Source organism: Labrus bergylta, chromosome 6 (assembly GCF_963930695.1).
Source record: "Labrus bergylta chromosome 6, fLabBer1.1, whole genome shotgun sequence".
NCBI lineage: Eukaryota > Metazoa > Chordata > Actinopteri > Labriformes > Labridae > Labrus > Labrus bergylta.
The window spans coordinates 10,946,274-10,973,981 of record NC_089200.1 but is presented as its reverse complement, the minus strand read 5'-3'; the positions used below and the strand labels follow the sequence as shown (position 1 = coordinate 10,973,981).

General features: G+C 40.3%; 1 protein-coding gene across 4 annotated transcripts; it reads left to right on the top strand.

The window, feature by feature from the left end:
- The first annotated feature begins 847 nt into the window (after positions 1-847).
- On the top strand, positions 848-26,706 carry mllt1a (MLLT1 super elongation complex subunit a). Of its 4 annotated transcripts, none has more exons than XM_020656666.3 (12): positions 848-1,641; positions 6,215-6,395; positions 8,186-8,268; positions 10,565-10,708; positions 12,142-12,267; positions 13,105-13,743; positions 15,062-15,149; positions 15,277-15,388; positions 16,354-16,453; positions 17,430-17,498; positions 18,603-18,674; positions 19,244-26,706. In XM_020656666.3, exons 1-12 carry the CDS (start codon positions 1,630-1,632, stop codon positions 19,370-19,372), a joined length of 1,755 nt encoding a protein of 584 aa, XP_020512322.1. In that variant the 5' UTR covers positions 848-1,629; the 3' UTR covers positions 19,373-26,706. The 4 variants fall into 4 exon arrangements, with proteins under 4 accessions (XP_020512322.1, XP_020512311.1, XP_020512317.1 ...); XM_020656655.3 differs by having other exon boundaries at positions 851-1,641; positions 17,430-17,507; XM_020656661.3 differs by having other exon boundaries at positions 851-1,641; positions 15,059-15,149.
- The last annotated feature ends 1,002 nt before the right edge of the window (positions 26,707-27,708 follow it).

The window sequence follows — 27,708 nt, the reverse complement described above, 5'->3', positions numbered from 1 at the left end:
CTCTAGGTCATGTCTTCATTTTGTTTTTCTTCTTCTCCCTTCATACTGAAAAAAAGGATTTAAAGGTTGATGTCTCAATAAAAGAGGGACCTACCTCCTGAGTCCTGTCTTACAGCCAGGTGGGAACTCTTTAGCTGAAAATTGACTGAGAGGCCGAATGGATCAGTTTTTGATCGGCAGGGGGAGAAAAGGAGGCGCCAAACCAGTGAGAGAGCGCTGACCTTCTGTCACTTAGCTGAGGCCCGATAATCTCACATCAAAGCCTGAGCACCACAGACCTGACTGCAAAGGGCCCTCACTCTCTGACTCTGTATAATAGTGATGTTTTTAGTCAGTAGACTTGCTGTTTTCTTTACAAATGAAGAATTGCATCTGGATGTATGAGACAGGGCCTGAAAAAAACATCAGTGCATCAACCTTAAGTTTAACACATAATACATTCATTCAGAAACCTATCCAGAAAATGTATGTTGAATTACTTTCAATTTGGATCTAAAGGAATTCCCAAACAGCGGCCATATGTTTCTGCAAAGAGACTGGTTTTAACGTGTACCTGATAATAATCACATCATTTGTTTTTTATCAGTTATGGGAGACATTATCATATAGTTAGTACGAGGTAAAGATTAAAGAGTTCTGATTCAAAATGTAAAGTCATTTGAAAACAAAAAATGCAATAATTTCATCAAAATATGTTTGCAATTAATGTATTTTCTTTATACAGTAAACATTTTGTATTAAACTGTTATTTTTGATGTGTGTTTGTTGTCCAAACAGTTAAGCTTTAACTATAACTATATTGTTGTGTAGTAAATGTATCTTTTTACAAACTTATCTTGTGGTTTGTATGAAAAAAAGCAAAATCTGCAAAGTAACTTTAGATACAAGATGCATGTAGTGATAACATTAACTACATTTTCCGAGAGAAAATAACTTAAAAATGATGAAAATGGTGTAACTAAACAGAACAACATAAAAAAAAACACTCAACTACAGCACTGAAGGAAATGTGCTTGTATCTGTGAGTTCTATCTAAAAAAAAAATGAACTGATTTATAACAGAGAAACATTTTTTCTTGGATCAATAAGAAGGATCATAACAATATGTAAAAGGCTGTGTTTACAAAACATAGGAGGATCAATACTACACAATGACATATTTATGAGGCACAACTATCTGAGGAAGATATACGCCTTTCAGGTTGGTGGTATTGATATTTAATTAGCACACTAATAGGAATGGCGAAACCTAAACAATTAAACCCCGATTAATCAATTAGCATCATGTGCATTTTACAATTGAAACAGAGCTGTAGGCCATTGGGACAAGCTCGCTGTCACTCGAGAAAACCCCCAGAAAATGCTTTAATTGTATTTGCAGCTCAGTCGCTGTCCCGCCTCTCACGCGTTATGATAGGCTACTTTCAAGAGTGCTTAAATTTCCGGCTTCTTGATTGGCTGAGGGAGCTTTCTGTTTTGGTTGCCTGCCAGCAGTCGTCTGGAAGGGGAGGGGAGCCGTCTGCCTTCCGCTTCTGGGCTGGATTGACACACAATGAGGAGCAGAGGCTGGGTAGACGCTCCACAAACGCCGCTGTAAATAAATACAACAATCACTGAGGCCAGAGAAACATGGAGAACCAGGTACAGTGGCTTTTGTGTCTCCTTGTGGAGTCTGAACTTTTCACAGAGAAAGTGCCAGCAGGCTTTGCGCTGGCAGGGCAGGAATGAATCCTCTGTTCTGCTAGCCAGAAGAAAAAAAAAATGCTCCTGCTGCTAATGAACTCGTAGTTGTTTGGCTCTGGAGCTATGCTAGCTGGGGCACTCATACATCGGTATTTACCGCTAGCTAGCTCCAGTCTGTACACCGTTCAGCACCGCTGCAGAGCTACAGCAACAACGGGGCACACAAAGAGATTTACACCTTGTGTTTATTCCGTTCTGCTCTGTCAAAAACGCAAATGCACACTGTCAAACAGCAAGAAGATGGTTTAGAATCGCGGGTTTTGTGTAGCTAAGCTAAGCTAGTGTACCTACCAGGAGAGTGTCGGCCGTGGGCTAAAAGGCTAAGGAGCCGCTACAAGGCGCCGGGGAAAAGATTTGTCCTCTCCAGGTTGGGCAGCAGAGGAGGGGTGGTGTCTCCACTGCCAGCGGCCTCAAACCTCACATGCACGGCTAAATTATACCAGCAGAGACCGTACGAGTTGTGAAAATATCTTTGCATTATTTTTTGCCAACTCTCTTGTTTAATGTTTAATGTTTAATGCCCACAATATTCATGAATGAGGTCTAAATTGTGTGTGGAAAACGTTGAACTTGAATCCAGTCATGATGACCAACCATGCCTTGTCTGGTCATTTAAAAAAAAAAAATTATAAAAAAAGAAAATCAAAGAACCCAGAATATTAAACATAGTTGTAAGGACTGGTTTGTAAACTATTTCCCCCCCTACAAAATCAGCTCTTTAATCATTCAATTCTCTTGAATGCATGACTTTGCCCAGTTAAGATTTATGCCATCAGGATCATTTATTTTGCAGAGAACAGAAAAGTGGTAAACCAAATTACATCTCTGCTAAATGTAGGGGTGATATAGCTTCAAAGTGGGTTACTCTTTAAACGCCTGAGGCTATTCAGGACTATATTTCAGATGGTTAGGCCACACACACACACACACACCCACAAAAAGTGGCTCAGCCACTTTCTTGGAGCTAGTCCCCATTCAGTGCTGGCAACCTTTGAAGTTTAACTAGATCTGTGAGTGTTCATCCAGAAGTCTTCAAGCCCCTCAACCCAATGGTAGTGAGGTAGTACAAAACTGTACTCCTGTCATGAATGTTAACTATGTAGCATGCAAAAGAGCTGCGTTGAATTTGTTGAGCCTTGTAATCAAATGCTTAGTTGCCAGTTTGTCTTGACGTGTTGCTGAAACTATTAATGTTCAGTTCAGGGCTGCAGTGTACGATTGTTTTTGTTGCTGATTAATGTTTGATTACTTTCTTGATTCATCAACAAAGTAGGTTGTTCCATAAATTGACAGAAAAAGAAAAGCTAACTAAATCAGCAATGTGATGATTTTAAAAGTTGATGTAAAGTTGATGACTTGTAGCTGTTCCTGATGGATTCTCGTTCAAACTGTTGTGGAGAGGTGTTGGTTTAAATTTGTGCTGTAGGCTGGTTTTGACTTTGTATGTAAATAATGAGATCTTTGCTTTGTTGTAGTCATAGGATCTGCACGTATTTACGTTGCCTTCAGGATGCCAGGATGAGTGGTCATGCAGCTTTCCTTACAAACACACCTTGTTTCCAATACTCTTGTTTTTTTTCTTGGGTGCTGCAGCTATTTGTGCCTCTGATGCTGTTCCACAGGATTGACTATTTTCCGATACAAGCAAGTGTTTCAGCTCTTTTCTGTCGTCTACTTAAAAGTAATGAAGGCATTCGCTGAAACCTGTAGTTTCATCAAACAGCTGCTGTAGTGTGTGTGTATCCTCCCGAGCAAATTTTCTGACTTCTCATTGGTTGTTTATTTGATGAAAGTTGGTCATGAGGGATGTTATTTACATGTCAGCTGGGAGTTCATTGTTTTTGTGTGGGAGCCAGCGTGTCTGCCAAAATTTGTATTTCCCCTCAATTGGAGCTGTGTCTATGAAAAAGAAAGAGCAAGTGCATGCACCATCTCAGTTTGAGTGACTTTGTGTTGTCTGGATTTGTATCTGTGTTAGCAGATTGCTAAATAAATATGTCGCTGCAAGTCCATCTGCTTTTTGTAGCGTTGAGAATATGAATTAACTTTTGTTCTTTTATATAAATGTCCCTGGTGCCTCATTTGTTCAGGCTGTTTGACACAGTTTGTGTCCATTTCAATGTGGTTCTGTTTATTTTCCCAGCCAAAAATCTTTTCATCATCAAACATATAAAGACATCGTTTTGGGCAGCTGGAAATTCTAATTTGAATTTTCCGCCTCTCACAGACAAAATGATCAAGCGTCAAGATCTAAAGCTTCACTGATGGAAAAACAATCATTAGCTGCAACCCATCAACTTAGCTTTATGTTGTGATTAAATCAGTCATTGACTCATCTTCAGATAGTCTCCGAGATTTATTTATTTACTGATTAAATATGTGAAAAATAATGGAAATTTGTCTGTGGAGTATTGATGCTCAATATTTGATTTTGTGCTGAAATCAGATAGGAACAAGTCCTCCAGATTGCACAAAATCTTTGAGAACATGAAGCCCCACCGCAGATGCAGACATAGATTTATATGTAGACTGAGGTTGTCATAATGTTTGACACTTCGATATTTTTTAGTAGCACATGATACGGTCTTTATTATTTAAATGAGTATTGGGTGTGTTGGCTTTGTGTTGCCATGGTATCGAAACAGGTACCAATATAGTCTGAATTTTACACATCAAATTTTCAAAATCTAGTATTGTAAAAATCATGTTTACAAAATGTACACATTCACGTGGCAAAATAAAGGAACTACTTAAACTTAGGTGGACTAGAGTTACTTAATACAAGAATGGAAGACCAGGGTACGAAAGAGGCTCAGCTCTCCCTTTTATAAGTAGAGCAGTGTATTGGCAAGAACGGGGCAGCTTTGTTGGTGTTAATATACAGGGGTTAGTATTCAATACATGGCTTTGTTTGAAATGATTCATTTTACTTAAAATGTATATTGGTGTGAAGAACAAACCACCATCCAAATACAATTAGAAGAGTGGTGTCAGCATTTGTTTTGATCACAGTTGCTGTAACATCCAATATCATTGGACCACCTCAAATTTTTATGTAGAAACTATAAAGATAAAAAAACCTCTTTTTTTTTTTTTTTTTACCATAACAATATAAAAACATTGCAATAACACGTTTTTGAAGCTCTCGTTTTAAGATCAAATACTTAGTGTGTTTAAAGATAAAAATAAAAATCATATTCTTGATTCAGTAGATTTTCTGTTGTTGTTGTTGTTGTTGGGTGTTTGTTGAAGACTTTGGGGACTCTACGTTCCTCAGTGTGTTGGGGTGTGGAGTTTTAGGGCATTACCGCCACAGACTGACCGGGCAGAATGCCAGGCAGGGCAACTGTGTGTATCTTTGTGTGTGTGTGTGTGTGTGTGTGTGTGTGTGAGTGAGAGGGTGCCAGACTAGCTCATCTCAATCCTGTCCCCTCTAATCCCCCCACTCAGTCCCCACTCACGAGCTGCTCTCTGGCGGGGCCAAAATCCCCACATTCTTCAGTCGACCCCTGGACATGAAGTGCCTTTCGCCCCCCCCCCTCCGTCATCATCACCACCACCCAACACCCACCATCCACTGCCCTCAATCTCCATAGCCTCTTCACTTGCTTTGCCAATCTCCACCATCACTGTCTCACTCGCTCGTCCTGTTGTTGTAATTGTTCTTGGCAGACAGAGGTGGGCCAAGAATGTGCCCCTCTTCTGGTCGAACCTTTGAAATCTGTTGCCTCAGTCAGATATAATCACTCCCATTGCACCAGGGAGCATCCCAACACTGGTCAAGTTTTGTGTATGTCCAGGCCTAATGTGTGAGTCCACCCCTCCTCAGTATAAACTCCAAATAATATTCAAAACAAAGGGTTTTGTTCAATGTGTCAATAAGAAAAACAAAATAATAATTGCCCTGATTTCATATTATCACCAGCCTAAAGTCTTATTTTGTGTGCCAAGATTCTTTATGTTTTCAATATGTTTAAGTCACTTGTGTTGCTTTGCCATTAATCACTAATTCATATTTGGGATATGAGCATTAGTAATGAACACATCAAAAAAAATCTGAATTCATGGCAGCAAATAAGAAATATTGTTTTATGTAAACAAGCAGAACTTTCTCCCACAGAATGCTTACATTGAGTCCTCGTTTAGAGTCAGTCTAGTTCGATTTTCAATATCAAAGTGGAGAATGTGTCACAATATGTGGTACCTTAAACAGGTTATATGAGAATAGCTTCAAGAGAAAAAAAGCATTCATTTTGCATGTTAATCTTATCATGATTTAAATAATTCAGCAGAGAATGAAAACAATCTCAAGGCCTCGACACAGTTGTATGAAATCTGTTGCTTCTCCTTCATCCCTGGTAGATCACTTTCTACACTTCTCTTTTACTCGTGTATTTTCTTCTGGATGCACAGTGTCATGTCTATTACTTAACAGTATTTGACTCTTTTGTTTCTATTCTCATCTTCGCAGTGCACGGTGCAAGTGAAGCTGGAGTTGGGCCACAGAGCCCAGCTTAGAAAGAAAGTAACTTCAGAAGGCTTCACCCACGACTGGATGGTGTTTGTCCGAGGGCCAGAGACCGGCGACATCCAGCACTTTGTAGAGAAGGTCGTCTTCCGGCTGCACGACAGCTTCCCCAAACCCAAGAGAGGTAAAATAAAGAAGTGTCAACAGCTGAACACAAACGCATCATCTCTTATTCTCTGTAATGCAAGACCAGTTTGCATAGCTGAAGACCTACACTGTGTTTGAGTGTGTTTAAGGTGTTGAAAGAAGAGTTCTGATTTAGACATTTTGGGAGATACTAGTCTAAGTGCTTAAGGGCGCGGTCTCACTGGCCATCTGTACCATGCCCAAGCACACTTCAACCCTAGAGTCCAGTTCGTTTGGCCAGTGTGACCGCTCCGTATCGTGCTCAGGCATGGTACACTTCCTTGGCTTTGGCACACTTCAGAGAGGTGTGCTTCACCGCAGTTCACTTCAAGCACGAGCACAAGCACGCGTGTACACAACGCTGACAGCCTTCATTATGGAGAAATTCGGACTTTCATGGCTGTATCTGACTAAAATGACACAATATAAGCCACAAAGTAGCTGTCATGTTCTCTGTGTTGTTCTCCGATGTGCGGCCGCAGACTTGGCCGCGTGTCTATTTTATTTTTTAATGTATTTATGGCTGTGTCTGATTAAAATGGCTTAAATTAACCCGCAAAGTCAGTAAAGTAGCTGTCATGCTTTATGTTGTTCTCCGATGTGCAGACACAGACTCGACTGCGCGTACCTTTTACTCTCTCTCTCTCTCTCTCTCTCTCTCTCTCTCTCTCTCTCTCTCTCTCTCTCTCTCTCTCTCTCTCTAGTCCGCCTGTTTGTCAACTGAGCACGCTTCATAATAATAGCATGCGTTGTATTACGACGTTATGTACAAGAGGTAATCGTGCTTAAGCACGGATATTCATGTGTAGTGTGACCGCGGCCCGTGCCGGCCAGCGTGGGAATGGCGCAGCGGGGGGCCAATCGTGCTTGAGTACGGCACGGTACAGATGGCCAGTGTGACCACGCCCTAAGAATACATTTTTTGTGTTTCTTTTTGAGGTATTATGCAGCTGTTGTCTCATCAGTGCATTATAAGAGTCTCTATCAGGTGCAATAATGTTCTAAAAGTTCTTTGAGTTGTAAATAGTGTCACTCACAGAGGTCAAAGCAAAGGTAGGGCATGAAGAAACTGTCTAAAATGCAGGGCACTAGTGTTATAATTCCCTTGTTTTAAGAAGGACTTCCTGTTTTTCTCTTCATATTGAAACAGCTGCATTAAAAAAAAAAACTGTCAGTAATTACATTTGAAATGCGTTCAAAATCTGTGTGAAACCTGTTTTAACTACTAAAGTTTCTGTCAGTTTCCTTTTTTATGTCATTCTCAGTGAAGATATACTAAATACTTCTGTGTCATACAACAGTTGAGTATGGATTTAGAGTGTCAGATGTTTCGTAGACGGACATCTGATGTTGATTAGAATGTTCATGATGATAATGATACTGATGAGGAAGCTGTTGATGTTGATAAGGATGAGGATTTAAAAAACAAACTTTTCTGTACATTGCATTAGCGCCTGTCTTCCCCTGTGCTGTGTCCTAAGCTGTTGGTTGGCACTTACTGACGTTGTTTCCTCTTCTCTACGTCCTTGCTTGTGTTGTTCTGACTCTCAGATGTACGTCGCTTTGGACAAAAATGTCTGCTAAGTGAATTGTAGAATATCTGATTTAGCTGAGATTTTAAATTTAGACTTTATGGCATTTGTCAAATGATGTAACATTCTTTCTTTTTTTTTAATCTTATTTTGAGGGAGACTAAAAAATGTGTTTTCTTACCCTGTTAATTTGATAATTATTTCCATAAGTCATTCTGCTGATAAGAGTAATGTGAGTCTTTGTCTTTGTCTATAGTGTGCAAGGAGCCTCCATACAAAGTGGAGGAGTCGGGCTACGCAGGCTTCCTCATGCCTATTGAGGTTTACTTCAAGAACAAGGTAAGGGTGTCACATTTTCAATACTTAAATACTTTTTGATGCCTTGTCCTTTCAAATCTTACAATCTCTTTTATTTACATGGAAAGTATATCAGAAACCGCTCTACACTCATGTTATCAACCGAAGCTACTGTGAGCAAGAGAGAGAGCGATGGTGGTAGAGCAACATAGGGAGGAAGTGGAGAAGGTAAAGGGGAAAAAAGGCTTTCACAGAGATATAAGATGTTATTTTCTGATTATGTCTCAGTGTTCACACTCTTGAGAACCTATAAAAACCTCCGTATCTCCTCAAAATCCTGCAGTGAGGTGATGGATTTTGTTTACATGCAGTCACGCCTCATCCTGCCCGCTGTGTGTGTCTCCGCTCTGCCCTTTGTCAGCCCTCTCATGCAGCCCCCATGAGGCAGACTGTTTTCATTCATACAGTTAGACAAGTTACATTAGCGTCTCATGTAGAGATGCGCCGATGTCACCTGGTTGCTGCGTTTCAATCACCTGACCTGCGTAGTGTTTTGTGTGGGCTCCTCTCCGCTGCAACATGATTAACAGCCAAAATGTTTTAAACACAGCAACCTGATATAAAAAACCCCTGAAAACACAGGCAGAAGGCAGAGTCTGTGCTGTTACAGACATCGTCACACACACTTCTTCTGGATTATGAGTGATATCTGACACTGAATGATATACCCAATTCAGCTTGTTGTGCCCTTTGTTACTTCTAACAGTATTTAAAATGAGTCTGTATGTGCTCATTGACTTTTCTGTACCGGCACTATGTACAGATTTGTTGATAAAACAAGAAACATTTACAATTTTGGCTGCCCAGGACTTCAATTTTTGTTGCCGTGGTATCCAAACAGGTATCAATGTCTTTTGTCGTTAACAAGTTTTCAAAATTCTGCTATCATGACGACCTTAGAACAAGGTGAGATTGATGTCTCAACAACAGAAAAATTAAGCAGCCCAGACTTTCCTGTTGCTGGAAACTCATTTAGTCATTTAGTAACAATTCATGCACATTTTTGAATTAGTATTGTGTGAAGTTGTCTCCTTGTTACTTTTGTCTGTAAGTAAATAACAGGAAAATGTCTCAGAGCTGCAATGTGATGGATTCACCATCAAGAAAATAAGATGTTTTAAAATACTGAGCCTTTAAGAGGACAAAATAGATGTAGGCAATAAGTCTTGAGGCATTAGCAAGGTGAAAGGGGAAAAAACTGACTTAGTTCTGACAGTTGATCTGAACAGAAAACTTGTTGAGGGTTTTCATTGCAAGGTCTGGTTTGGATCTTTACGCGGCAAAAAAGGTATCGAAGTTGTGGTTATTCAACTTGAGCTTTTATCGTGAAAAACAAGCTAAGGAGAAAGGACACATTTCAAATGGCCATTAGTGAGTTTGTCAACATAAACATTTTTACATTGACAGCTAAAATAACCGTTCACATAGTTTATTTTGTATCAAACCTGACTCCAGTGTGATGAGGACTGCAGCCTCTGTACATGGGGCGTCCGCTCTACAAACAACCCAAGTGTATATATATTGTTAATATGTTACAGTGTTGGTTAAGTTATTCAGTTTTTATGAATCCAGTCAGTCAATCCAAATTCATGATTTTGTGTTGAAACATGACTTTAATAAGGCACTGTTTCAAAAAAAACAAAAAAACAAGCACACACTTTTACACTGGCACCTTCAAGTCTCCCTGAGCCTTTCAAATGAATAATTAAAGAAAGAACCACTTAACTCTCATTACAAGCTACACAGCCACAGTGCTTTAGACATATGTGCACATTAGCGTAGCACCATCTCTCGCAGTTCTTCATGAAATTAACCCCTCTGGACTGAACCCAAAAATGTTACCTCGTCCTCTTATGTGCAATTAGGTTCTACACAATAGGCACATCTGTCAAGAAGATGAAGCAAATACTTAAAAAGGCAAGCAAGAGGAGTGTAAATATCAGCAGCCATTTATTCATCCGCATTTACAGGAAGACATTTGATTATAAACCCCCCCCAAAAGCGTCCTGATGCCTTTTCCTTTAATGTAATTGTCCACATCACTTCAGCTTCTCTCAGGAATGTTTTCTTATCTTGCCGGCTCCGGCTATGTCTGTATGTTTTATTGACTTCCAGGGTGATGGTTCATTCATTCAGCTTTTATCTTTTGTTGTGAAATATGCAGGTGTTGAATGGAGAGAGTACGCAGGGCAGAAAGACATACACTACGGTTTGTTTTGCACATGCTGTTCATTTTAAAGAGAGTTAAAACTGTTTTTATCCCATTGTCTCTCTTCAGGAGGAGCCAAAAAAGGTGTGTTTCAACTACGACCTTTTCCTTAACTTGGAGGGCAATCCACCCGTCAACCACCTACGCTGTGAAAAGCTCACCTTCAACAACCCCACCAAAGAATTCAGGAGAAAGCTGATCAAGGCTGGAGGGGTGAGGCAGACTGACACATTGGCTGCTCTCCAGGTTGACTGTACTGTTGGCTAAATAAGTGACTGTAGTCTATAGTCAACAATAGTTTCCTAGCTGAAACTGCCACATGGAGTTTTAAACTACATTTCTGAAAAAGGGGAAGGTCTTAGATGTTTCTTTTTCAGATAAACAGTTATTACTTTTTGCTTTCTATAAGAAACAATAACATGTGTAGTGACTACCCAATGTCCACATTTCTAATCGTCACTTGATTAGGTGTATGGAAAGGTCTTGATGCGTAAGTAAAAAAATAAACAAATGTCCAAAATTAAATTACTTTATGAAGTTCCCGTTTATTGTAACATATAAAGCAGACCAAAGCGTGATGATGATATGATGAATTCTTGTTGCTGAGATTATAAATGTTTATCGTCGTTTGTTTACAGATTCGTTACAGTAAGAACCCTGTGTTCCCTCCACTTATGCCACCATTTCCTGTTGACCCGTGACCTATTAACACTCAATCATACCACCTGACCAATTAACCCGATCTGTTTCATATATAGTAGACACACATTTTAAAACAAGAAATAACATTACAGCACAAACAATGAAAACAAGCCCAGGACATAATGCACACACAGGAAGACAATCAGTTAAAAGACTCAATAATTGACGCAATCCTAATTTTCCAGTATTTGTTCCCATTGTCCTTTAAAGACAATGAATAGAGCCTTGTGTCCACCTAGTGTTGAAAGTGCTACACATCAGTCCTGTCTCTATGATAACAGTCTGTCTCTTTCTGAAAAGTTAAAAGATTTCCAACTTGAGCGCTCAGAGCGGCCTCACAAAAAAAGGCTCGGGGAAAAAAGATGCTTGGCGATGCGCTTTTTCTCCAGGCCTACTGCTTCAAACGCTCTCAACTCATTAAAAGAAAATCGAAAAAAAGACGCTGGCGCTCAGAAAAAACCCCAAGGTGGACACAAGGACACAAGTAGTTTTATGACATGATTGTTATGATAACATATTCTTGACTAGACTTAGTTTAACACATCTAGTATAACACGTGGAGCATCCACAGTTTGGTCCTCAACAAAAAAGGATTCAGCATTTACTCTGTTTTCTTAGAAACACATTTAGCTGTTTCTCACCGAAATGTCACTTCGGAGTTGAAATAAGTGCCTCTCCCCAATTTGTATTTTCCACTGCAGTTGTTGGTCCTTTTTTGTGCCGATGAATCAACCATACCTGTTGAATGACCAGTCAAACTATGGAAATGATCCAACCATGAGTCACTGAACATTGTCTTAGGAAAAAACAACTCAATAATTAGCCTGTTTTCAGCCAAGATAAATACATTTCCTTTGCTGTATTTGGGATTTTAGATATCACAGTGTGGCTGTAAATGTCCACACAGAAAAAACTCATGTGTCTCTTCTCGTCTTGAATTGTAGGTATTGGTGGTTCCAGAGGGAGCTGAAGCCGTGTCGAGGCCCAGTCCGGACTACCCGATGCTCCCTACCATCCCCCTCTCTGCCTTCTCAGACCCCAAGAAAACCAAGACCTCCCATGTGTCGAAGGTTGGTTTGATTCCTTATTTGTAACTGTGAGCTTGATCATCGATTTCAACCAGAAAGTGTAAAAATGACATTGATCATTTCAGACTTTTTTTATTGACATTTTTCTGAAGATTTGTTTAATTTTTTTAATGTCACATTGAGCCGTGTTAGCCTTTAACAAAATCATGAAACCGATCTCCAGGACAGGCTGACTCAGGCTTCTAATGACTGCCAGCTGTTTATCAGCATCTGTGTACATGAATGCAGAGCCACTGAGGGAGCTTATCTGCCAAAATAAGGATCATATCAGTACAGAACAGTGGGAAAAGTTATCCCCTTACTTTTTAATTTCTTATTTCTACATTTCCTTCTATATTGTGCTTGAGAGCTACTGTAACGAACCCCCCCCAACAGATTAATAAAGTATTTCTGATTTCCTTTGTTGCCACTGGTTTTGTATCAGCCTTTCAGATGCATTTGTTTTCAGTTTTTTTCTGCATACAATCTGCTTTCGGGCAGGACTTTGTAACAAGTGATGTAAAACAAGTTCCACTGATGGCTGATCCCTATACCTGGAAATGTTTGAGAAACTAATGTCATTCCAATCATACTCTGATTACCTTTAAGTTATAATTACCCAATATTTGTAAGAAAAACATGCTAAAATAGTTAACCGGATAAACATTTGACCAGCAGAACTTTAACATGTTATAAAACTCACTTTTGCATTCAGCCAAATAAAAATGTGATAAATAATGTGATTACAGTCCTGACGAGAAAACTCCTGTATCCTTCTACGAGGACTTAGGATGAGTTCTAACAGGGGAGATTGTTGATGACAGATGTTTTTCTATACAGGAACCCAGCAAAGAAGGAAGTGGTGGCAGCAGCAAAGGACCCAAACCTCACAAGCTGACTAAGGAACACCGTGAACGTCCCCGAAAAGACTCTGAAAGCAAAGCCACGTCGAAAGGAGACAACGACAGAGACGGAAGCAGCAAGAGTGGGCGTGATCCTTCTTCCTCCTCTTCGTCAAAGAAGCCGTCAGAGATCAAAGTGAAGGATGAGGTTAAGGTCCTACCCAAGGCTGCCTTCAAGGAGCCTAAACTCACCCTGAAGGAGTCAAAGATGGAGGGCATGTCCCCTAAAGGAGGGGGGGCAGGGAGTGGCGGGGGAGGTGGGGGAGGAGGGACTGCAGAGTCCAAAGCTCCAGGGAAACGGCCCTCCACCGTGGAGTCTCCCAAACCCAGCGCAAAGAAGCAGAAGAAGGCCAGCTCAGATGGCCCGAAGGGGCCGAGCACCGGACCCTTCACAGGATCTTCTCCTCGAGTCTCCTCGTCGACATCAGTCAACCAGCCGTACACCGAGAGGAAACCCTCCAAGGACAAAGGGCGCTGGCCCAAAGGTAAAAACGACACGCAGGAGCCGAAGGAACCCAAGAAACTTCCAGTGTCTGAAGAGTCGAATTCAGAAGATGAAGCATCTTCAAAGTCGGAGGTATGCTGGCATCAAAGTATTATATCTGTTTAAACTTGTCAGACTTCATTAGAATTAAAAAAAAGATGCGTTTTGAAATTATTTTAAACTATCATACTGAAGGGCTCAGTTGTAGTAACTAAAAATATCATCTCTGATTTTGACTTAAAACAAACATCCATTAACTGACTTCAGACGGTTTGAAGCCACCATTGTTAGTTGCTTGTTAATAAATGTTTTCAACCTGACAATGTCCTTTACCGCTAACTTCTCTAACCCAGCTGCAGGCCTCTGTTAAGATGCTGGAATAAATGAAATTTGCTGCTTTTACTTGCCCCAAACTTCTGAAAAAGTAGAGGTCAAACTGTTGGCTGCTCAAGTTAAATGCTGCTAATTTAAACCACTTGGGGCACACTCACATTAGGCACGTGCTTGAGCTCGTGCATAAGCTATTGTACCGTGCCGAAGCACACCTCTTCCATCCGTGCCAGGGCCAAAGAGGTGTACTGTGGTTATGTACATATCAGCACTCACACTAGTCAAATGAACTGGACTTTGGGGGTCAAACGTGCTTGGACACGGTACGGGTTGACTAGTGTGAGTGTGCCCTTAGAAACTTGAGCCTTTTGTAACAACAAAATCCTGCCTTTTATTTTAGCCAGCACATGAATTGTTTGGTCATAAAAACTTACTGTCACATTGTCCTCAGGCCCAGTGTAACATCTACAATATTCAATTTATACATTTACTTTGATTCAAGATGATAAAAAGCACATTTGAAGTTCAGTTTTTACCGAAACTTGGCAGTGTTTACATATTTTTGCTTTAAATAAAAGATTAAAAAATGAGCAAATGATATGCTGTGAAAGTCTTTCTGGTAAAGTGACCTGTAACTTGAGTGCTGCGCTCTTGATGGATCAATGTTGGGTCAAATGTCATACTGTTTTTTTTCTCAATTGTATGCTTATTTAATTTGTTTTATAGCTGCATTTGTAGAGATGCATGTCGTTTCAAGCCGGGATATTTACGCCCCTGTGAAATCAAATGTCATGGAGGCGTGATGGGGGACAAAGTGTTCCCCCTTCAGTGCTGTCTTCAAAAGTAGTAACAGAGGCAAGACAGTCATTTCACAGACTTGAAAACCAATATAAAGCAGACACAGAATCAAAACAGAGACATGATGACGGCTGTTCTCAGTTACGGCACTTTTCCTTAAAATTCTCATTATTTGTTCCAAATCTTTATCTGAACTCAATCCCTTAACCTTTATATTCTCTTGAAGCACAGACCTCTTTTTTTTTTTCATTTCTTTTTCTCCATGTTTTTATTTTTGCAGCAGTCGGCCCCTTCCAGTCCTTCCAACTCCAGTTCGAGCTCAGACTCCAGTTCAGATTCAGACTTTGAGCCAGGACAGAAACAAGGACAAGGTAGAGAGACCCTTCATGGTTTTTATTTGGCCATACACCTTGTTCAATTGGGACAGGTTACATGTTTGCTGGATTCATATGATGAAGGTCAGTGTTATAAAGATTGTCTGTCTCTGTCCTCTCCCAGGTCCCCTTCGGTCCATGGTGGAGGAGATCCAGTCCGAAGAGTCAGACGATGACGACAGCAGTTCGGAGGAAGAGACCCCTGTTAAGACCAACCCTCCTAACCGCGACTCTCGGTCAGTTTCACTACAGACCTCTTTAGATCTTTGATCAACTGGTCCTCGATCGCTCTGTGAGACCAGCAGAGTACATTCAGCTGCAGAAAATCACTTCTGCAGAGCCCCTTACCCAGAATCCACTAATGAACAACTTATTACCATTAACAACAGCAGAATGACTTTCTCTTAAGCTTTATTTTTGGGCTTTTTGTGCCTTTAATGGTTAGATAGGACAGTGGAAATCAGGGAGAGAGAGTGAGGAATGACATGCGGGAAAGAAGCCACAGGTGGGATGTGAACCCGGGCTGCCCGCTTGAGACTACAGCCTCCATCATTGCGCCACCAGCGCCCCAACAGAATGACTTTTTAACCCCAGACAGGTTATTAACAGTAGCTGTTGTAAATAAGAGAAACCTGTCAGCCTTTATTTTTATTTTTTTAACACTTATAGCTTTAGACTTGATGGCTTCTTAGAGAGTGAGAATACAGGCTGATTGAATTTTCATGCTTGATATTCCTGCAAATCCACCACGTATACTCTGAGTCGTTATGGACATGGGTGTCACTACAACAACTAGACAGAGTTACCAAGTTTCTTTTTTACAGAAAATCATATCTCTACAGTTCAGCTGTCTGTTATCGCAGTATGACATGACTCAACATTGATATTATACAGGCTGACACGATTTGCCCCAGAGATTTTATTTGACTCACCTCACACGGTCTAACAGACAGGGAAGCAGATGTTTGTTTGTTCTCAATATGTTTAACTAGTTTGATTTTATTTTTTTGTGCATCTCTTGGTAAACTGAAAGAGCGTATTTAATTGACTACTACTAACCCTATATAAGCAACAATTGATGACGATAATCACAGACACATCCACAGATCCAAGTACAACTCTAAAGTACTACAGCACTGTGTTCTGTCTGTCAGTCTGGGTGTATATGTTTGACCTCTGACATTGCCCTGTACCCCCGCAGACTCAGCCTGGACAGCGAGAGTGACAGCAGCGACGGCTCACACAGCCCCAGTCGAGGCCTGGCCCCTCCCCCTCAGAAACACAACTCCTCCAACAACAAAGTGAGTCACACTGACCTCGTTTCACGACCTGCGGTCATTGATGAACCAACAAGAGCTTTAATCACACATGGACCTTTTTACAGATTGAACTCATTCTCTTACTTATTCCTGATAATATCAAAGTGTTCCTGAGTTTGCTTAATGGCTAACAGACGTGTGAGCATTACAGTGTAGTGTGTGTCTCTGTGGTTTTGTTAGGAAATAATAACTAAAGATTTTGAGGTTTTCTATTTTGGAGAATCCAGAGTCTGAGTCAAACTAAACACTATTTATAAAGAACAGTGTAAAGCAAGAGTTAGCTGTAAATAGAGATAGCTTATTGTTGATTTCAGAACATGATGTTTTTTTAATGTCCAGATTGCCCACCAGACAACAACCGTTAACACATTCAGCAAACAGAAATGGAATCTGTTACTTACACAACAACAGCAGGGTGCAATTTAAGTTTCAGCTGTAATTACTTAGGGTGAAAATCACAAGCAACCTTAAACGTTTTGTGGCTTTGTGATAACAGATAAAGCAAAACATGATTGTCCTACTCATTCCATTCATTTTCATCTGCAGATGATGGGAAGTTTTTGTCCCATTCCATTTATTTTTATTGCTGTAAAATGAGACTGTCACACAGAGTGCCTTCATCATTGTTTTTTATCAATACTTTACCTTACTTTACCAAAAGTCATCACAATCTAAAAGAATGAAAAAAGTGAAATTGACTGTCATTGTTGTCCAAAATAGTCTGATAGTCCTGTCACTCTATCTCTCTACTTTGCATCCGCTCTCTTTGTTTTCTCCCCTTTTTTTCCACTTTCTCTCTCTCTCTCTCTTGCTCTCTCTCTCTCTCTCTGTGTCTCTCTGTGTTGCCCTCTCTCTCTCTCCCTCTCTCTCTCCCTCTCTCTCTCTCTCTCTCTCTCTCTCTCTCTCTCTCTCTCTCTCTCTCTCTCTCTCTATCTATCTTTCTGATCTCCTTCTGAAGGTTTCAGGCAGAAAGAGTCCTGATTCCTCTTTCCGCTCAGATAAGGTGTTGAAGAAGGGATACGACAAGGTAGGAAGGGTAAATCAAACTTTTTTTATTTCCACTCTTTCACACACATACACTCACACGTAGGACTTCATCATCGTTCAACAAGTGCATTGATGAGTTCAAGATGGCGTGAAGGTCAGTGAATTTGAACAGATATGCTGACAGACTCTACTCTATGAAATCTCTATTCTTCTTTTCGTGAGCAGATGATTCATGTAGTGGTAAAACTCTGCTGAGCTGATATATTCCCTGTGTCTATTGATTGTTTTATTTTGTTATTTTGATATCCTTTATTAATCCCTGAGGGAAATGTACACTCTGTTATTTTTATAGGGACACGCTTCTCACACACATAAGCCCGAATCACATGGACTGAACTACTGCCGCCCCATTGACGGCTATATTTGTGCTGGCCGGCCCATTTTAACAACAAAACCAATGTAGTGTAGCATTTTGAGCGATCAGCACCCAGAGCGCAAAAACTCCCTCAACGTCAGCTGATTCTGGTCACTGCACTCACAGCTCTCTCAGTTGAAAATAGTTTCAACTTTTGGCACAACACCACCGCGCTCTTTAAATATCACTTTTCCCTCACCAAACAATCAAATCACGAAGGGCGGGTCTTCTAACATTAGCTTTGGCAACGACAATGGCAGATCTGACTAATCTGCCTTTTCCTTTTCGAGGGTACAGCTGCTAATGCCAGGACAGGATTCCTTTAACTGGTTTTGGTGTTTTCTTTGAGATAAGCTTAAATAACTAAACATAAATAAACTAAACAGTAAGCACACAGAGCTTTCTAAGTCAGACCTAACAGTCACTAGAGAGGGAAGCAGAAGTTAACTTTAGTAACCTAGCAACAATAAACGTCAATGAGAAGCGCTCTGAAAGTGAGGTTGTGATTGCAAATTGTGATTTAAATTCACATTTGAAGATTAATCAGTTTGAAGGAGATTGTTGAGATTCATTTTTTTTAATCTTACTTTTAATAAACCAAAGGCCCCACTGACATCAAAGACTTGTTGACAACATCACGTTACATTCAAATTCAACAAACAATGAATTAAAAAAATATAGAAACTTCAGCTTTAATGTGTAACTACATGTCCTATCTCCTCACGGCAGGCCTACACAGAAGAGTTGGTGGACCTCCATCGCCGACTGATGGCTTTAAGGGAGCGTAATGTCCTTCAGCAGGTGTGTTTTCAGCCTATCTTCCATCCTTCCCATGTTTTACTAGGGGCGGTGCGGGTGAGTTTTCAAAGCAGGTGCAGGCTGCACAGGCTACAGTCCTCGCACCGCTGGTCACAGGATCCACTCCCACTCCTGCCGAGTTGTGTGGTGCATATCATCTTCTTTATACATATTGTGTTGTTTATGTTTTGTATGTATAATTCTGTCATTCTTCACGTTTTGATTTTGATTTCCTTTATGCTTACATTCTGTATAAAAGCAACTTAAACTCCACCATTTCCCTCCAGGCATTAATACATGTGTTTATTTATTTTTGTTTAACCTGTGACCAGTTTGATTGCCCAAACTGTATCCTTTATTTATTCACATCTTTTTTTTTAACATCTTTTTTTTTTTTTCCCATGTTGTTCAAAATACAAAATAGAAAACTAACCTTCCTTTTCAAAACCCTTTGGTCTTTTCATCCTCCCAATCTACACCACCACCTGATTGAATCTAGTATTTCTGATTTCTGTGCCCATTTTTACATTGAATAGTAATCATGTATCACTCTTCTCTCTCTGCTCCATCAGATAGTAAACCTGATCGAGGAGACGGGCCACTTCAACGTCACCAACACCACCTTTGACTTTGACCTCTTTTCACTGGACGAGTCCACTGTTCGCAAACTACAGAGCTACCTGGAGGCCACAGCCACGTGACAGGAAGTGGTACCTGGTGTGAGGGAGCCTATGTGCGGATTACAGCAGCGGAGGCGGAGGTAGACACGCCACCATGTCTCCCTTTTTTTTTTTTTTCTTTTTTTTTTTTTTTACGAGGAGACGAGCTGCAGCATTTGTCGCAGCTGTCTCCTAGGCCTGACTGAACTATGGAACAACTACCACACAAACCGAAACACACAAACAAACACAAGCACACATGAAGACACTCCGCCTTCAGGTGAGGCTGGGGGACAAAAGGGGGAGGTGTGGAGGAGAAGAGGAGCGGAGGAGTAGCTGAACTCTGTCAGGATTTTTACTACACATCTCTTTTTTTTGAGTCTGAGGAATGCACCCCACACCCCCTCCTTCACCCCCCTGTACTCTTATTGCTCTTGCCTTTGCAAAGCCCCCCCCACCCCCCCACCCCACCCCCATACACACACCATTTCACTCCCCCCCACCACCACCCCTTTCTCTCCATCCTTCACACGCACAGTCCTTACTCGGCAGAACACTCCAGTTCCCTTCCCCCTGCTGTCAGCTGGAGCTCATTTCTCTCCTGACATACTCTGAAGTCATGAGTGTGTGTGTGTGTGTGTGTGTGTGTGCGCGTGCGTGTGTGTGCGTGCGTGTGCGTGCGTGCGTGCGTGCGTGTGTGCGCGTGTGTGTGCGTCTGGTGCATGTGAGTAGCGCTGCTAAAGTTTAAGAGGATATGTTGTCTTTGCCACTACTAGCATCTCTTTGTTTATGAAGTATGAGCACAAACCGTGCTCCCCAACAAACACGCACACACTCACTCACTCACACACAAACACACACACATACACACACACACACGCACACATATTAGTACAAATAGAGTTTATTTCAGGTGACACTTTACTTTAATTGTCCCACTTGCTAGCATTTTAAATCAGTCAAGAACCTTTGATAAATGATTACTGATATGTTTACACTTACTATGTAGCTGTAAGCAGATAAAAGTGTTTTTTCATTTAAATGTCAACGGCTACAACTCGTCATAAGAGCACCTCAAAGTGGAGCCTGTTAATTAAACAGATAACAAAAAACTCTTGTAATTACACAAACTATGTTCATTTATAATCACTTTAAAATGCTCTTTAAACATACATTAGTTGAGAAGTGTTTATCAATTAAAGTAAAGTGGTACCTGGATTCATGCACATTATTGGCCCAAAGTTACACTGAACATGTAGACACTGGGAGATGTGTGTGTGTGTGTGTGTGTGTGTGTGTGAGATTGATTGATTGATTGATTGTGAGACACAGAGTGCCTTGGTGGAGGTTCCTCTGTTGTCTGTACATTTGGAAACACATGTCATCTGTTGAGTCTCTCTCTACTTCCTCGCACTGAAAGCTGAGCCTTGACCTCCTCCTTCCCTCCCTCTTCCTCCCTCCCATTGAAGGCCCCTCACTTCATCTCTTCTCTCCACCCTCCTCCTCCTCCTTTCTTATTCCCATATTGGTGTGCATGAAAGGGCTCGACTGCTCGCGGCCAGAGCAGTGGAGGATCACTCCTGAAATGCCTTCTAAGTGGCAGGTTGGGAAGGGAAGGGTGGGGGGGTTAAAAAAAGCAGAGAAAAAGTAGCCATACTTGTCTCCCAGAATCCAAAAATAATAAGAAACAAAAAAAAATAGGGGCCACGCTTTTTTTAACATTTTATTTTTCTACAAGTGCATTTTGTGTATTTATTCCCAGATTGCGTTTAAGAAAACCTGTGAGCTATGAATGTATATCGCTTTTACTTTTCTACGGTTAGCAACAGCCCCACTCTAGTGCCTTTTTCTGCGACTTGCAGTGTGAGGGGGGGTGTGCGCTCTGTTAGCCATGGTCACACGGACTGAAACCCCCCCTCCCCAAAACAAGTGTTAATAGGGATGCCTGAATATCCAGTATTGTCTTAATGGCTTCCATCCTTGCTTCTCCTTTCCTAGTGTCTTTGTAGGCTGTTGTCATTTTATCAGTGACATTGAATTCATTTCCTCTCATTTTGAGGGTTGTGGTCGTCTCGTTTTTGTTCTTGCTTTCTGAGATTAGGTTTGGTTTAAGACAAAAAAAAAAAAAGCATCAGGTGACTGTGTGGTAGTTCCTCTCATTAATTAGCTCTAGAAACAGTTGCTATAGATGTGTTGTGTGTCTCTGTGAGAAGGCAGACGCTGAATAGGGTCTTGGTCCCCCCTCTTCAAGCAGTTTGAAGTATTTGAAGTAATGATGGAGTGTTTCAGACCAAGTTATCAGGCACTCAAAGAGCAGAAACAAAGGGCATGTAAACAAATAAGCTAAACAATATGCCGTTGGTGTTTTCTTTCCTTCAATATTTGAAACATGTTAATCAGGGGCCTGCATCATGAAACACGATGTTTAGGTTAAGTGGATAACTTTATCTCCATAAGACTGATCTCACAAAGCTGGATAACTTGGATCAAATTCACTAAACCTGCTGAAGAGAACATTTCAGTTCAGAGGATTCAACACTTAGTAAAAACAAGTACAAAAGAACACGTTAACATAAAATAAAATGTCCTGTAGTGAACATTTCAAACAAGTTACCCACTGTCAGTTAATGCCTTTATTAGAGATGACAGTAATGAGGTGACAGGAAATGAGTGGGGAGAAGAGAGGTGCAACACAGACCCCCTGTTTAACCCTAACGTGCAACACTGCGGTTTAGCACCTTTTTATCTCCGACTCTTTAACAGTGCTTCTAATGCGTGTTGCACAAAGTGAAGTTAGACATGGCGATCAGAAGTCTGCACTGCACTGAAACGATTCAAATCTGTATATCAATGGTAGAAGAGAAAACATGCATGGAACCACTATTACATCACATCTTCATGACGAGAGGAGAACCACACTTCAAAAACTGAAGAGCTATACAATACAGGTCAAGGAAAAAATAACTTACAATAAGTTTTTTTTTTAATGTGATGTGACTAAGTATGAAGCATCACTCTGTATGTCAAGTTTTATTTGCACTGCAAATGATATAATAAAAAAAAAACAACAACATAATAATCCAACTTCAGTTTGTACCAAACAAGTTTTCTCACGTCTGGAGAACAAAGTGGACCAGCACAGTACATATCTGCAGCGCTGCATCTTTATTTAAAAAACAAACTAATCAGTTTCTGCATCTGACCACCTGTCTCATGATTTCATTAATACTTTGATAAATACAGCAGCTCTGCTTGTAAATGATAATCACAAAACTAAGGACAAATAATCAGTGAATCCCTGTGTGTTTGTTTTTTTAATAACAGCTAAGCAGATGTGAAGTTTAAGTTAGTAGTAATTATTGTTAACCGTTTAATTAAATAATGCACTTTTTTTATTTTAAACTAAACTGCATTCTTACTCTTGGCCATGTTTATGTTCAGTGTGTCTTGATAGGTAAGCTTGATCAAACGGACACCTGACAGCTTTTAACATCTTCTTCTCTGGCCGTGAGATGTTCTGCTCCCCGTAGATGTCAGTCATTGCGTCTCCATACAATTTGAGAATAGCACCCACCTTTAGCTTATAACCTATAACTTTGGTATTTTGTTATTGTGTTATTCAATACAATTGTCTCCTTTTATGTTACCTATGTAAATATTGTAATTAACTATATGTTGCCTCCTTGTCTTGATCCCTTTGAACTGTTTGATTATTACCTTTAGCTGCTGCATTGACGACATTTTCGGGGTCAAACAGTTTTGCAATACTACGCTCTTCGTGTGATTGGAAGCATATTTAATCTAAGATTAATTTGTTGTCGTTCTGGTAAATCACGGGTTAACAGAGTCATGATCCAGCTTTGTGAGAACAGTTTTTCCAGGATTACCAGTGTTAGGTTTTGTAAACCAGAAGCCCCAAAGAAAGCCAGACTGAGGTGAAAATGCTCCTTGATTCAGGCCCCTGGTGTTATAGTTCCTGTGGCCCCTCCAAACACACACATACACACACACACACACACACACACACACACACACACACACACACACACACACACACACACACACACACACACACACACACACACACACAACCCACTGTTGTACAAACTTTCAATAGTGATTTCCTCCCTGCCTCCCTCTCCTCCTCTGTTACTTGCCGACAGTGTTTTTATTCTGACGCTCTGATAGCTTTAATACTTCTCTTTTTCTATGACCTGCTTCCACATACTCCTTCCTTTCTGTTCTTACTGTAAATGCCGTCTGTGCTCGAAGAACGTGTCTCCAAAAACAAAACAAAAAAAAGAATGAAAAAACCAGGATCCCTGCCGCCTTATGTGCCCTGCAGTAACCCTCTCCTGCCCTCACTTCTCTCCCCCCCCCCTGTCCCACCCTCATTTTCTCTAGGTGTGCCTCTGTCAACACAACTTCAGGCCATTATTACTGAGAATGAACTTTGCAACTCTGTGTGTGTGTGTGTGTGTGTGTGTGTGTGTGAGTGAGTGTGTGTGAGAGAGAGAGAGAGAGAGAGAGATATTTGTGCATCTGCGAGTGAGTTTGTGTCAGCGACAGGGGACATTAAAAACCAACCCTCCTGTCCTCTTCTCTGTGCACCGGTATGGGAACTTTTAAGTCCTAGTTCATGAACTCTGACGTTTGACCTGGCACTCATTCAGTCCCTTGTTGTGGTGAGAGAGGGGAGGTTGTGTGGGGACTCGAGTGGAAGCCCCACTGTCTGCCCACAGTCAATGTTTTATTTATGGACCTCTGCACTTTTGGCTGTGATGACTTCAGTACTTAAGTAGTTACCTAAACTGTATTTTTAAGGATTTTATACAATATTTACATGCAATACAATATCAATTGATTTGTTTTTCTTTGCCAACCATTTTTTGTTTGTTTGTTTCTTATTTAATTGTCTTTATTTGGGCATGATTTGTCGCTATTATTCACAAACACTCGTTCCCCATTGGATCTAGTTGAGACATTATGGGGTTGGGGGGGGGGGGGGGGGGCGTCCCCTGTATGTTTTTGTGTATCATTATTCTGATGACAGCTGAACACCAAGAAACAGGTGTTGGGAAATATTTGCTGGATGAGCTAAACTCTGATATCACCCTCTGCTTCCAGTAGGAGTAACTGGACCAGAAGGAACCCATCTGTTTAATTTCTCATGTGTTCGATTATGATTTCCATGTTTCTTTTCTACTCGTCTGTAGACGTTTGCACCCAAACAAACAAAAACGGTCATCGTCACCATCTTTTACTTTGTTATGAAAACTTGAGCCTGAAGAAACACATCATAGGAAACGATGGAGTTGCAAAGTGGGACAGTATCTGGTACCAGAAGTTATAATGCCATTTAGCTTTCTTATAGACGACATCACATGGGTCATGGTCAGATGACCAACCTCACTCTGTTTAACTCTCCAATATGTGCACTTTTTCTTTCTCTTGCGTGTACAACAAATAACAAGCCGTAAGAGGACATGCATCCATTCACTGTATTTACTACATTTGAAACTCTTATAATGAGTCATTTCTGGTTGTTTTCTAGAGATCTGGACTTTTTTTTCTTGTTATCTCAGATAACAAAGCAGATTTTTTCTCACGATAACAGGATCATTTTCTGACGACAACATGCCTTGCTGTCATTGACCACACTAATGAGAGAAGTTAAGCCTAATGCTAATGAGATAGCCTAATGCTACGTTTGTTTGTTTTGTGCTTTTGCAACACTGGAGACACAAGACAAACAAGTCTAGATCTCAAGAAAACATCTGGAATCATTCATCATCAATCATTGATTAAATTTTGATTCGTAATTATCAATGGAAAGTGAAGTAATTAGTATGTATGGATGCATGGCTGTTCAGGGCTTCCTTTCAGCCACCCAGCCTATTGCCTGCAAGGACAAAGCCTACCTTTAACAGGACTCACAGCTGGAGCATATCCAACATTAGAATCTGCTCAAACCCCTCCTGGTTCCATTTTTGAGTAGAAGTAAATGCATAATAAATTCCTACAGCTCAGAACTCATTGCCACAAGACACATTCAGTCAATTTTCCCTTTTTAAGGCTCATTTCTATCCAAGTAAGGTTTAGAGTTTGTAAATTGTCTGCAGTTGCAAAAAAATCTGTTGTTCCTCAAGCAAACCAGTGGTTTCTTTAGACGGCCCCAAACAATGACGGGCTAATTCCAAGGACATCACAAAATATAAGCTCAGAGATTGTTAAGGACAACGATACTTTTTGAGTATTCTGTCCCACTCAGGCACACTGCTGTATTCACCGATGCCAGATTGTACAGCCAAAGAGTTACAGCTGAGCGATGTCAAACCTGTGGCTGCTTTCATGCAACGCATCATGACACATGAAAAAACATTTTATAGTAATGACTGAGACATTTGACTGCATTCTGATTTAGACTTTCCTTTCAAATGGTTTCACATGCTGTTGAGAAAACTGATGTTTCAATCTGCTGCTTACATCTATCGGTTTCTTCTAAATTTGGTAGTTCACTTTAAAGATGAATACTGTCACTGACACCACTTTTTTATTAATCACCACTGCAATGATTATTGTTTTTAATCACATATGTGATTGTCAATCTGACTGGCTGTTTCTCCTTGTCAATGGCAGCTAAGGCTCATGGGTATTGGAGTATTTAGAGCCCTTTACTTAAGTAAATAAAACTTGTTTCAGTGTTCTCTGAAACAGAGTTGTAGCATTAGAAGCAGAAGGTGCTCCTACAAAAAGCGCTGTGGTTGTTTTATGATTTGGAACAGTTGAATGTAAAAAAAAAAAAAAAAAAAGCCACATTTGGGATTTTAATGAAAGAACTTTATGGTACCAGTAACTGCTCCCACTTTGCCCCTCTGAGGAGGTCTGTAGGAGTGGAGCATTTCAGCTGAGAATATTATATATAGTATGTGTATAATACAGCAAAGGTAGAATATCTACTGTGTGGATCTTTAGAGGATGAAGAAAAGGCAAACGGAGAGCATTTGGTTCCTTGCTAGTAAGTGGAGGGTGGGGCTGGGGCATGTGCAGACGGGATGTTTCCTGTGTCAGTGGTCGTCATAATGTGTCTGTGACGGGGGGGACAGGGTTGCCTGTATTTATAAAAGTTTGATTTTTTTTTTAACTGGTGGTAAAAGGGGGTGAGGGTCTGGTTCCATATTTGTGGTCCAAACGACAGGAAGAACAAATAAACTGGACGGCAGAACAATTTGGTATTTTTGAGAATAAAAAACTTGGCATTAAAATGCCACCATGTGGCCATATGATGCAAGTTGTTAACAAGGACAAAACATGTTATTTTAATGTTATTTTTTATTTGAAATCATATTATTAATAAAGTCATTAAGTACTGTTGACCCCTGTGTGTGTGTGTACGTTCATTAACAGCTGTGTGACCCGGTCATGGCCGTGTGTGCAGGGTTCATGTAAGGTTCATGTGATGGTCAATGCAGTCTGCGGGGTTAAAAGGACACGCAGCGTGCCGGGTAATCATGCTCATGATGCATTGACCATCTATTGAGGAAATGTCACTAAAAGAGGAGCGTTTATTGGATTGTTTTTGTGATATGTTGCAGCGCTGCACTGAAAAAAAAAAAAAAACCAGTGTGAGATGTTTGAGACCTCAGGCTGTTGTTTGACCTCGATCTCTAACACTTTAATTTTAAATTATGAACTTTTATTGACCTTTCTTTGTAGCATGGCTGAAATACTTAACCATGAATCTTTACAATTTAGGTCAAGAGATCTATTATCTTTATCTCCCTAGTTATTCATTTGCATAAAAAATACATTTTTGTCTCTAGAAAATCAAATGTATTGCAAATATATCAATGTTCCAATTCATGTGGTAACCATTAGTCCATTTATTGATAAGCCAACAGCACAAAAATGTCCAGAATTCACAGGTTCCACTTCTCTTCTGTGAAAAGTAGCTGTTTTTCATCTGCGGTTTGTTTTGTGTTTCAGAGACAACAAATGTCTCGGGGATATAACTGTGAGCTTTGGAAAGTTAGATAAGTAAAAAATTCAAATGGTGAACAACTGATTCTTTGATGATAAAAGTTATTTTGAATCTCAACTATATTTCTGTGTATCTGTATGTACTCTGATAAAACATAATATACATACAGGTATTATCCACTCCTTGAATCGTGGTAGACTGAGTTTACATTTCTGAACAAATTAAAATTTGAACATTTCAGTAAAATATTAACCACAAGTAGTTAACCCTGAAAATAAAACATAATCTAAAAAATGTAACTCATTTCCCTGTAAGTAAAAGTCTGGCTGGTTTTGGACAGCTTTCAAAAGTAAATTAAAACAAGTACCAAAAACAAATATATTGAATCTCTTCAAAC

Coding starts and splice junctions, on each gene's coding strand:
- mllt1a (XM_020656648.3), top strand. Junction 12,268..13,104: donor AGACCTCCCATGTGTCGAAG/GTTGGTTTGATT, acceptor TTTTCTATACAG/GAACCCAGCAAAGAAGGAAG. Junction 16,454..17,429: donor ACAACTCCTCCAACAACAAA/GTGAGTCACACT, acceptor CTCCTTCTGAAG/GTTTCAGGCAGAAAGAGTCC.